We start from the raw sequence: 13,316 nt of genomic DNA on the forward strand, positions 1-13,316 counted from the left end.
CGTGCCACTGACCGCTGATACGTAAATACTTGTTTCACCCGAACTAATATACGTTTATTAATTTATGTTCTATAAAGAAACTGATATTAAGTTAATCATAAAAAAATTCACACATTTTACATACTCAATAAGGTATGTGCGATTTGCATATTATAAACTGTTTTTTCTTCGACTCTTCCGATTCGGATCGACCCCCTGGCTCAAATCGACCCCCACTTCTGTTAAATAGACCCCTGGGGGTCTATATAGACCACTTTGGCGACCTCTGCTCTAAGGTATCCTGATAAAATTATCAAATTTTACGACATTTACAATCAAACAGCATAGTAATAAGACCAGATTTTATTCCAGATTCATTTTACCAAAAATCCTTACCAAAACTTTTCGGTAAATATTACTGAGTTTCTTGGCGTTCCTATAGAGCGAGAAACATGGTAAATTTTACCACATTTTAGTAGTTTCAACCGTACTTTTTCCTCAGTGTTGTTATCATAAGTAATTTAATACCTAAAATAAGTCTGTTATAACCATACCTTATTTTTTGCGTTAATGGTTTCAGGAAATTTTTCGATTAAAAATTGAACGATTTTCGGTTTTCTTAGGAGAACTGCTTTATGTAAAGGTGTCATTCCCATATGATCCTTTGCTAAAGCGTAATCTTTTTCATCAAGTTGGTTTTGAAGTTCATTCAAATCATCACTTGAAACAGCTGTATGAATCGCATTCACACGATCAACCATTTCGGTGATTTTATGTCCTATTTCGTCCTTATCTTCTGATTCATCAGTTGTATGAACTTTAACAACCTTTTCTCCATAACCTTCCATGACGGCTTTAGTTAGCTTTTCCATATCTTTCGAAGAAACCCATCTTCTTATATTTGCACTATTGATATCTACACCTAAAAATATAAGAATTTTATGCGTTTATGTCCTATCTATTTTGGTACAAAGAAAACAACAAAATAATATCTATAATACATGTAAAATGAAATGTAACTTGGCATTTTAAGAAAGCATCCAGTGGATGCTAAAAAAATAGATTTTTTTCTTTCTTTGAGTTTCTAATATATAGATCTGAAATAAAAAATTTATAAAATAATATTTGAATAATTTATAATTTCGCTAAGTTAATGTAATCCGAGTAATCCCCAATACAGATAAAACATCACAATCAGTTTTATATAGGGCATGAATGGAATATAAAATTAATAAAAAATACATAAAAATGATAGAAATGTTATAAAAACTCACTGTAAAAAATTCTGGATTAAATTTTCGTATAAAACGTCGACAATTTTTTGCATCATCCATGAAATCCGATTTACAGTTAAATATTGCACCATAATTTTTACAGTAATATTCATTTTATTAGAGCGATTCAGTGATTTTTCAGTAATTTAAAGTAATTAGTACTGCAAAAAATTTTATTTAACATATTTTTTGCTAACTTGTTTCTGTGAAAATAGATTTTATGGTAAACAAATCCGGCACCCTAAGGGCAGGTATTTTATCTTAATTTAATTCGGAATTTTTTAAATTTAAAATTAGACGAAGTTAAATTCAAAACTTAAGTATCACCTAAAAACTTAAGTACCACCTAATGAAATGAAAAATAGAAATTATTCTCTTAAATTATTAATGTAAATTTTTAATACCAAGATAGATAGTATGTGTTTTAGACTCATAAACTGTTAGTAAAGCCCCAACTAACTTGCAAAATGCTGTGTTGCTGGAAAAACCGCAATTCAATGAACGTTACAACGGAAGAGTTTGAAATTTAAATAATCAGTGGCATGCACTGAGGAAAAAAAGTAAGGTTAAAACTACCAAAATGTGGTAAAATTTACTGTGTTTCTGGTTATATGGAAACACAGAAGAGGACTACAATTTTTAAAAAGGTGTTTTAGTAATAACTTTTGACCAAAATAAAACAAAATATGATCTTATTACCATGTGGTTGGGTAGTAAATGTGGTTAAATTTGGTACTTTTATGCCTTAGAGCATGACATGAAAGCCATTTATTCAGCTAAATTTATTTTTCAGTTTTTATATTTGGTAAATAGCAATATTAACTATAATTTTGTAAACCAGAATTTCAGTAAACCGTTACCATACGAACAGAAAAGTTGCAAAATGAATGGTTTAAATGCCGCATATTTTACTTTCATTACCAGAATTTTCTTCTTTTTTTTTACTAGAAATGTTTTTTAATTCGGTTCTGTAATTTTACCAGAATTTTTTTACATGTTTTAGTACTGGGAGCTTGCTGCTCAAATAATACATTAAAATTATAGTTTTAAAATCTTATTTTTCATGTTGTAGAGTAAAAGAATGTTAAGTAACGAAATTAAGTAAAGCAAAATGGAGGGCGCATCACTTTTGAAAGACATTAGGGAGATTTTCGGTTGTGGTTTGTTTGCATGAAGTTTTCTATGTGGCTCGACTTTACAACTAGTTATAGCCTATTAAATACCAAGTAATATTCGATCCTCTTTGCTAATTTGTCAAGAATGCTGATTGTGGTTGATTATTCGCCAAGTAATTGAAATTTTCTGATCGAATTGATTTACAAACCACTAATATAAACTGTTATAAAATGCTTTTAATTGTAGAATAAAGATATTTATGCACTACTCACAAGATTAACATAAATCTGTCTGTTGTATAAAATAAATTTATAATTCATATTATTCATTTAAATTCATATTAATATTCCGTCTATGTTATATGTATGTTTGATTAACAGACTAATTTTTATTTTAAAAAAATATTGCATAGATGCATCCTAAATTTATGATTCTTATTGTGTATTGTATTCTATATTGTATCGTAAAACTTACTTTACTGATTCTTTTACATATCATATCTTACTGTAATTACAAATTTTAGTGTAACTGAATAACAAACATGGTGGTGGCTACTTTACACCAAGTACTGTTAAAGAACATACTTGGTGTTCTACTACACTAAGAATTATCCTTGGTTTAGGTGTAATAGAATGCTTAATGAAGCACTACTTTGTGCAAAATAATTACCACTATTTTTGGTGTTAATATACACGAAAAGTTTTTGATAACTTAATCAAATTTGGTGCAAGATTTTGTCTAAAATTTTTTGTGCATCGGAAATATTTATAAGCATTTAGAAAAGCTTATGATTAAAGAGTTTTTTTAAAATTCCACTTTATTTACAAAAAAATTAATTACTTTTCAAAAAATTTGATCAATTATAAACTTTTTGATTAACCCATTTCCTAAATCAATGATTTTTTTTCTGAAAAAATTATTTTCATGCAGGGTCACCATAGTAAACAAACAGAACTGAGCTGACTGACGGAGTAGTTCTGCTTTTCAAAAAGGGACCAAACTTTTAATTAATTCTTAATTGCTGCATTACAGCATTATACATAGAATAAATAGCACTTTTCAATCTGTTTGAACATAATTATCAAAAATTTGTTACTAATTCTGACGTTTTTCGAAGCTGCTGTGAGGAGAAAAAACATTTTATATAATTTGCAGAGGGTTCTTAAATGTTACAAGACATGATATTCTACTAGATTTATCTTTCACGAAAGATTAATTAAATTTTTAATCTTTACGCTTTAAGAAATCTCAGAAAATTCATGAGACTCTTAAAGTTTTAATTAAGCCACAAATCATTAATGATTTAATTTAAGCTAACAGACTTGTATAAAACTAATGTAAGTATAAAAACAGATTTTCAAAACATTCAGAATGAAATAGAATCAGGCAATACAGAACATTTAAGCATTTTATTAAATAATGACTAGTAAATATTAATTGTAAACTGAATTTATAAAGTCTTTTAAGCAGTTTATCAAAGCATTTTTTGGTCAAATTCGAACTGGAATAGAGAAAGCAAATATTCTTGATTAATCAATTTTTTGAATTTGTATTACATTAATGCATTTTAAAATATATCACGCAGATTAAAATACTTGAAATAATCTCGTTTATTGACAATAATACTGATTTTATGAACAGTTCCCAAAAAGAAAAGAAGAAAAAAACTTTATAAATTTTAATCTATTGATCAATTTTTTTACGCACTAAGATGCAATTTTAATAGTTTGAGGTTCTAAACCTGAAAATACTTATTAATTTGTGCGGAAGATGCTTTAATTTCGAATTCGTTTATACAAAAATAATAATTGGTCTTTAGACTTAGGCAAAATTAAGTTTATAATTGCGTTAAAAAATTTTTGGAACTATTTCAGTGGTAGGAACAACAGCGTAAACAGTACAGTTAACATGGTTGGTTCAAACTCTCCCCGATCTCTTAGTCAAAATATTGAGACATAAGTTGTAGATCGAAACTTCATCCTCGCATACTGTAAAAAAAAATTAGATACGGTATAGAGTATCGGCACTGAAGGTGCTTGCACTTTTTACCGAAAAAATTCATTTTTAACGTAAAATTTAAAGAGGAAAAAATTTTATATATCATAATTTTTACAGCAATTTTTGCAAAATCACCATAATTTAGTAAATATTACTGTTAAAATGCGAAATAGAATTTTATAATAAAGCGTACAGGTACGCTGAATGCAGGTAATTTTTACCGCAATTTTTAGGAACATTTCTAAGTATACTTTTAGAGTCAAAAATCAAAAAGAAGATACATTTATTCAGTGAAAGTTAACTTCTGTTTCTAATTATTTTCTTAAAATATTATCGACATAAATTGATTAGAAAATTTCACGAATCATTAAGATTATATCACTAGATTAAAATTTAATAAGGTGTTCCGTTTTTCCCACACTGCAAGCGTTACTTTAAATAAGAAATTACTATTTTCTGACAATATTGTCATACAGTAAAATAGTAATTAATGTTTTTACAGTTATGGAAAGTATATATATTTTTATACAATAATCATTATAATGTGACTATAAATAGTAAATAAGCATTTTAAATAATGTAAAAGCATAAGTCATGAACTTAAAATGAAGTTACAAAGTCAATAGCTAAACCATAAACAAAATAAATAGAACATATTAAGAAATTTATTTAAATGGGCACTGCCTAAATCCTCTAATATGTATTTTAAAATATCATCAATAATTATTATGGAATATGGGCTTCTTATTAAAAGATAAATAATCATTATAGGGAGAAAAAACAGTTCAAATGAAAAAAATGCTTCCATTAAAAAAAAAACATAAATGTTGAAAAAAAGTTACAAAGAGTAGAAGAAAAAAAAATACGACGAAGTAATTATAAATACAGTGAAGGTCGGCAAAATTAATTAAACCTGATTTTTCTTATATCACCGTTGAAGCAAATTGCTTCAATTCAATTTTTTCTGATGTATTTAGTTTTTTTTTAGCAAAGTGAGCAAATATTGAGAAATCTTTCTAACATTGCACAAATACTACATTTCTGATAGGTGCATCCTCTTTGGGTCTAAAAAGATGGTATGGAAATTTTCCTAATTATTTTTCACTTCAAAATTAAATGTTATATTTTTAAAAAGAATATTTGGCAGTACTCTTTCAGAAAAAATGATCTACGTTAAATAAATCATAGTATCAGTACGTCAGTCCATAAAACGGTGTTAATTTGATGCAAACTTGCTAAATGTAACCATTTTGAGACTCAAGTGTAACAAATTTAAGAAACATGGCCCCTAATTTAGGACGAGATCAAGTTTGCAGTATATTTTAATGATATTATATAGTTCAACAGCACTGTATCAGAGAAAAAGTAACTGAATAAAAGGTAAAGTATTCATTCGAAATTTCAATGAGTTTTTATAACTTATCTTAACATCAAACCAACCAGAATGGTCAAATGAAAACTTTTGAAACTTTAATCAAAATTGTTAAATTCATAACTTCCATTTTTCTTGAAATTACTTCACCACTTTTTTTCTGCAACAAAATACCGTTGTCAGAATGGAATGGAATTTTACACACTAAAGTATTACGCTGATACTTTAGTATGTAAAATTATATGAAGTAATTAAAAAATCAAAACAAAATGATCATTTATTGCAGGGAGAAATAAATACAAATGAATGTAAATTTAAATGCTCTATTGGGCCACCACTGGCGTGAATGCATGATGCAATAAAGAAGATCATTGGGACATACAAGTTCCGAATGATGTTCTGGGCGACATCTCGTAACACGACTTCTGCAAATGTGCCTCTAATTCAACGTAACTCGGAGGCTGTTCAATTTGCCGTCCGAAGTGATCCCAGATATGCTCGATCGTGGACAAATCTGCGGATCGATCTCGCCAAGGAAAGCAGGTATTAAAGTGACGGGAGTCCTGTGACACTATTTCTGCTTGTGTCGAAGCATTATCCTGTTCAAAAATGGCTCCTAGTAACCTTTCCAAGAGTGGAAACGTATGTGGTTTAAAGATGTTATGAACGTGTGACTGGCCTGTCATGGCACAGGGGATCAATATTAGCTGTGATAGTGTGCCTTGCGCGATGACATCTAATACCATCACGTCAGTTATAGGAGCAGTGTGCCACTGCATCGCTGAAGCAGGATTGAAACACACCCACCGTTGCAAGGTCTTGAGTGGTGTCGCGTTCGTCAAAATTGGGTTGAAACCGAAAAAGGTTTTCTTCGGCAACGAAGCCTGATTCAATTTGGGCAGTAGTGGCAATCGTGTACGTGTGTAGATACCCCGTAGTGAACGCATGAATCCTGCCTAAGCTGTACAACAGCACACCGCTTCTACGCCTGGTGAAATGGTGTGCTGTGCCATCGCATTTGACAAACGAAGACTCCTAATATCGTTCACCAGCTCCATGACAGACCAGCGGCACTCTTGTGACATCCTTCAACCGTAAATGTTGCCACTCATGGTAGGTCTCTAATGATCTCTTTTGAAAGCCGGTTGGCCGCACACACCAAGAGTGTCATAAGACTGCCTCCGTCACATAACCATCCTTCCCTGTCCTGCTGGATTCCCAGATTTTTTACCGATCGTTCACTTCTGGGATCATTTCCAACTGCAAGTTGGACAGTCACCAAGTTTAGTCGAATTAAAGGCATGCTTGCAGCAACTGTGGAACAAAATACCGCAGGACATCATAAGGGCTTCGTATGACTCAATACGTGGCAGTATCGCGACGCGCATTCGTGCAATAGTTAGTCCAACATACAAAATTATTATGAATACATACGTTTTGAGAGTTTTTCTTTTTGAAGAAGTGAGATGAGTTCTATATTTTCATTTCCACTTTCATTGCTTTGACTATTTTCCTAAATGTATGAAAGAAATAGAAAAAGTAGTTTACTTACAGAACATTTTCATATTGTTTAATTGATTCTGTTACTTCAAGTAACAAAAAATTGCATAAAACATTGCAGTTTATGTATCAGATCAGTTAAAAATCTCCCGAATTTGTCTTACGCTTTAAAAGTCTTTATGAAGTGTGAACTCTTCAAACAATTTCAGCTGATAATAAACAATAATAAGACAGTTTCTGTTTTATTAAAATTATTTTCGAGATGATATCATGGAAAAATTTCTGAGAAGATTCTCGGAATTTAAATTTCATTTTTACTCAACAAAATTTACAAAAATAGCTTATTTGAAATCGAATTTCGACATTTTGTGCTCTATGGATTATCCCTGCCTCAACATTTCTAGTTTTGTTAGACTCTTGCAAGCGTCATCGTGAAAATATTCCTGAGAGATTTCTAAAACTTACGGAATATTTTTGTATCTATCAAATGTTACCAGAGTTACTTATTTGAAACATGATTTCGACATTTTTTGTATTACCATAACATTTTTAGTTTTGTTAGAAGCTGGTACGCACCATCAAGTAAATATTTCTGAGACGTTTCAAAGGATCCTTGGACCATTTTTGCATCTTACAAAAGTTACTTATCTGAAACGTGATTTAGATGTTTTGAACTGCTTGGTTTATCCCCAACACAACATTTCCAATTTCAATAGTCGTTGGTATTAACTCGCCATTTCAAAATATATCAAGTTTCAAACACAAAACTTAAAAATTGTAGTCGTTGTGGAAAGTTAGTGAAATGCCTTTGAGCCAGAGGAAATTGAGAAGAAGGAGTTAAAATAAAGTAGAAAAAAATTTTGTTTTAGGAATTTGTCATGGCATTTGACTCATTAATGTTAATACTTTATAAAAATTGCAAATGTTTTGAAAAAATAAGTCTAGCGGCATTATGTCTTGAATCAAAAATCATGAAAAATATTTTTTCCTGTTTTTAAAGCTTTATATATTCTGAATACTTCAGTAGATTTTAATTTTTAAGCAAAAACAACGCATATCGATTTGCAGAGCAAACATTTCTAGAATAATTTTACAAAATTAAAGATACCTTACAAAGCATAAAAGAACACTTTTAGCAACAAGCAGCTTTTTTTAATAAATAACAAATGACTTAAACAAGTTGAAGACATTAGACTTTGAAAAAAGCAAATTCTTTTTTAGGATGCTTTATATAATTACAGTTTTAAAAAAATAATTCTTTTAAAATTCTTTACTTTTTAGAATAATCTTCATGATTTTTATGAATTTTTCAGATGATCATTCCTGAAACTTTAAGACAAATTCTTTCATTTTTACATCCACGTCTAGTAGTGCCTTCCTTCCTCTGCCGAGGATCTAAGATCATCCATCAGAAGAATTTTGGCTCCTTCATTGAGCCAAAGTTTTCAATTATCATCATTTGATATTAGATTAAATTGTAAAATGCTTAAATTGTTAACAATTTAATGAAATTGAATTTTTACGAAATAAAATGTTTCACGTGGAAAACATACTGATTAAGTTACCATGCTGTATAGTTTTAGCATTTCTACCAAAAAAACATAATTTTGATTAATAATGACAAGATATGAGGTATTTAAGCCATTCATTTGGCAATTTTTCCGTCAGATAGTAGCGAACCGGAAATTCTGGTTTTCAGAATTACGGTTCTTATTACCATACATTTACTAAATATAAAACTGAAAAGTAAAATTAAGTACATAAAGGATCCTCATGCCATGCTCTAAGACCAAAATTACCTAATTTAACAACATTTATTACCAAACAGCATGGTAATAAGTCAAAATTTATATTTATCTTTACCGAAATTTCATTACCAAAGAGCGTTTTTTCAAAAATTACTATGCTTTTTGGTGTTCCTATGTAACCAAAAATACTATAAATTTTACAATATTCTGGCAGCCATTTTCTTTTTCTCAGTATACTTAGAAATAGTGAAAATCATCAGAATAATATTATAGTTTTATTTAGTAAAAAATATAAAACTGATAAGCTAATTTATCCGAATAAATAGTTTTTATGTCATGCTCTAGGAAGGTATCATGATAAAATTACCTAATTTTCTCGCATATTATAAAACCATATTTAAATGTTAATTTTACCAAAATCATTACCACAGCGCTTCGGTAAAATTTACCTAACTGTTTGGTGTTTCCATAGAGCCAAAAACACGATAAATTTTACTATATTCTGGTAATTTTAACCATACTCTTTTTCGCAGCGTGGAGTATTTATTGAAAATTTCAGAATAAAATCTTTACTTTTCACTAAGACATGATGCCTTTTCTTAACATTATTTTAGTCACCCAATTTATCATTGAAAAATTTCTAGCTTCTTTGCATTCAATTTAGTAGAATTCTGCTTAGAATATTTTTTATTATTTCAATTAAATTACAATAAAATGTGGATATGTAATAAGATCTGACAACAAAATTCAAATATAGCGAAAAAAGTATTACTTAAAAGTAATCTTTTAAAAAATTTGAAACATTTTTAATTATGCTATTTTTTAGCTTTAATATTAATGAACTTTTAATATTTATAACTTTTTATATTAATAAGCCTTTAATTTACCTTTAATAATAATTTAAACGAAAATACTTTGAAAATTTGTGTAATTCAAACTTAAACTTCGTAACTTTACAAAAGAAACCGATATAAGTCTTATAAAATGAAGGATTGTAGAAACTAAATAAATATCTAATAGTCCAGAAAAAGTTTTCTAAAAAAGAGTTTTTTAACAAGCTGAAACATTTTTTTGTTCTTTAATAATCCGATTAAAATATTTTTAACCAAATTCTCAGCTGAAAGAAGAAAAAAAACTTTTGGATTACGTTAATTAGCATATCAGGCATTATGTAACTCCTGTCACAAAAACGTTTTCCTCTTTCAACATAAGTTTTTTTTAATTTTATTTTTTTATTCTCAAAAAAAAGGATATTCACTTGACTTAAACTCCTAAATTTTATTTTATACTAGTTACTTGACGTGAATAATCCAATTATTGACAGCGAAGTATTTAATTTTTGAAAACCGTCGGAAATTTTAAAAATTTGTAACTTTAATTAACATTAGTATTATGAATAAAAATTCCAAACAAAATAATGGTTCTAATTAATTCATTTAAAAAAATTTATTGTGTTGTAATTTGTTGTGTTAACTTCCGCATCACTGTGTTACTCTCTTTCATTCTAGGTTTCAACACCGAAAAAGGAACTGCGTTACAGTACCGAAACAAGAGTTTAAAATTTTATGTCATATTAATTTTGCTTTATATGTTGTAAAAGTAAAGCATTCCCGCAGCAACCCATTGTGGGCCTGGGTGATCATGAAGGTTAAGACTCTCCAATTTCATCACAAACTGCATGCTGGTGGCAATGTGGTCGGCATTGCTCACCAGCCGCCTTTGCTTCCCAGACGAGCTAGTACCCATTGATTTCAAGCTGGGTGGGCTTCAAGTTGTTACCGGGGATCGAACTTCAGTCCCTCTTTAAAAGTGTATAGATCTGAGACCATGCCCTCAAGTCCTTGCCTCTCCCAACATGCAATAAGCCTCTCATACAACATTGCAACATGCCTCTCTCCTAAATCAGTCATAGCTTACTCTCTCAGAAACATCGGTTCAACGTTGAACCATAATACGGTGAGAACCTTCTGTAAACATAATAGGATGGTAAATTGAAAAATGTTTCTGTTCAAGTCAAATTATAATATGGTGCAATGAAATTTATGAAATTTTGAAATTAAGGTTTCAGCATTATGAACGATATTATGATTTTTCAAAGCATGCTTCCATAGTAATTATTCAACAAAAAAACTGCTGTTTTAACTTTATCAATACGCAGTCTTCTTAACTTGGAAAAAATATTTAATTAAAAATAAATTGGATTTTTACTATCATTATATCATTTAATGTAATATTGAACGGGAGCATATTTAACAGGGATTAAAAAATGACAAATCCCAAAATTGAAATTTTAATTTTTTTATTATTTTTTCGTTTCGTTCGCTAAAATTTCCCATATTTTAGACACTTCGGTAATAAAGAAAATAATTTCGAAGTGTTCTTTATCCACTCTTTGATCTATACATTTTAACTTTAACTGACATAGAATTGATTTGAAATAGAAACATTTGAAAATTGGGAACGAAAAAAATTAAGAAGAACTGATACAAAAAATAATAATAAAACTAAAAATTTTTGAGTTTTTTGTGAACAGCTATTATTAAATTTCAAAACATTTTGGTTAAATTTCTCTCTTTTTTTACCATTCATAGCTGTAACTGAAAAAAAATCCTGTATCTATTCTCTTATCGATACATTTTAACTTTTATTTTCGAAGAATTATAAGACTATTTGTTAATTTTTATCGAAACAATTTGAAAAATTTAACAAAAGAATTGAAAAATTGGGAATTTGGAAAAATCGTGAAAGGAAAATTCAAGCACTTTGCAACCCTACAAATTTCTCTGTTTTTTTTTAAAACTCATAGCTTTTCTGCACTATGAAAAATGTTTAAAAAAATAAAAGCGTTTTAATCAACTTTATTATTCACATATTTAAAAACTTTGATTATTTATAAAACAAAATTATTTTTAATTCAATCCCATTGCAATCTTTGCAGTTATTTCTAAATGCGTTTACATTGTAATTCTAATTTTGTTGCCTTAAAATAAATAAAGAAACATGCAAGAGCTAAAGTGAAATTTTGAAATCAGAAGTACATCTGGTTTAAAGCTATTACAATATCCTCTTTCTCTAATTTGGTTATTAATTTCAGATTTGACTCTTCAAAAACTATTTAATATTTCCACAAGCACAATTAAAATGCTTTAACTGATCGCATTCATCTCACTTTAAAAATATTCTACGATTCAAAGAGTTCACAAAAACATTAAGACACTGAAGAGTGAAATAATTGTTCTGCTTCATAAATTTCTTCCAATTTAGTACTTAAAATTAAAATAAATGCAAATTTCTGAAATTGCATCAGTACTTATTTTAGAGCTAAATACAAACTGAAGTACATATAAATAATGTGAATGAGTCTTTTTTTTTAAACATTATTTTCTAATTTCCTCTTAAACTATTTATAATTCAAATCTCTCTTTATCATTTGAGTAAAAAGATAATGACCGCAATAAATGCAGTTTACTTAACTGCCCAGGAATCGCCTGTAATTTATTTGTTTCGAAATAAGCAACTGCCTGGATCATTTAAGTTATCTTTTATTATTCCATTCCTTTTGAAAGGAAGAGCTTAAGGACAAAGGATTTATTCTTTTATTGTCTGAATAAATTAACTCAGTTTCTGCTCATGTTTAAAAAAAACACATTTACCTAATGAATGCACACATAAATTATTTCTGTATCCTTCCTAAACTGCTGTTTGTAGAAAATGCAACACCATGAAGGAATCATCAGAATCAAATGAAATTCGCAGCAAATGTCAATTATAGGATATTATGCAAATTAATAAAGTTTCAGAGCCATCGCGCGTGCGTGGCGCGCGCAGCGCCCTCTGAATTGATGCTGAAAGCGTATAAATAAAGTGCTGTAGCGGGACGTTGAAAATAGTCTATGATTATTTGTTAGTGGCAAACGTTTAGTGAGACCTGAGTATGCCTCCACGACGGAAGAATAAGAAATTCAAGCAACTTACGGAGTTTGAACGAGGGAGGATAATCGGCCTTCGAGAAGGAGGATTTTCCTATCGCGCAATAGCAGCTCGTATGCAGCGGAACAGTTCCACAGTGATGCGAGTTTGGAAGCAGTGGACCGACGAGCACCGAACAACTCGAAAAACAGGCACTGGACGACAGAAGGTGACGTCAGAGCGCGATGATCGACACCTGCTCCGCATGGCGGTGAATGATCGCACAGCTTCCTCCAGGCAGCTGGCAGCACATTGGTCTACTGCTACAGGTGTACAATTGTCGGCTTCGTCAATTCGTCGTCGTCTGCTGCGCCGTGGATTGCGTGCAAGGGTGCCATTATACAGGATTCCCCTCACGGC

The 13,316-nt window shown here is 29.8% G+C and overlaps 1 protein-coding gene across 1 annotated transcript in view; it reads right to left on the reverse strand.

Moving 5' to 3' along the window:
• LOC107446646 (uncharacterized) overlaps positions 1-13,316 on the reverse strand; it is a 222,840-nt gene that overhangs the window by 50,453 nt on the left and 159,071 nt on the right. The window contains exons 11-12 of the mRNA XM_016061338.4: positions 7,174-7,252; positions 534-901 (exon numbers count right to left, since the gene is read on the reverse strand). Of these exons, the coding sequence (XP_015916824.3) occupies positions 534-901; positions 7,174-7,252 (447 nt within the window). The remainder of the gene's footprint in view (positions 1-533; positions 902-7,173; positions 7,253-13,316) is intronic.

The sequence above is a fragment of the Parasteatoda tepidariorum genome, chromosome 11, assembly GCF_982258835.1.
Source record: "Parasteatoda tepidariorum strain Cologne lab strain chromosome 11, Ptep-v5.0, whole genome shotgun sequence".
In the NCBI taxonomy this organism is placed as follows: Eukaryota; Metazoa; Arthropoda; class Arachnida; order Araneae; family Theridiidae; genus Parasteatoda; species Parasteatoda tepidariorum.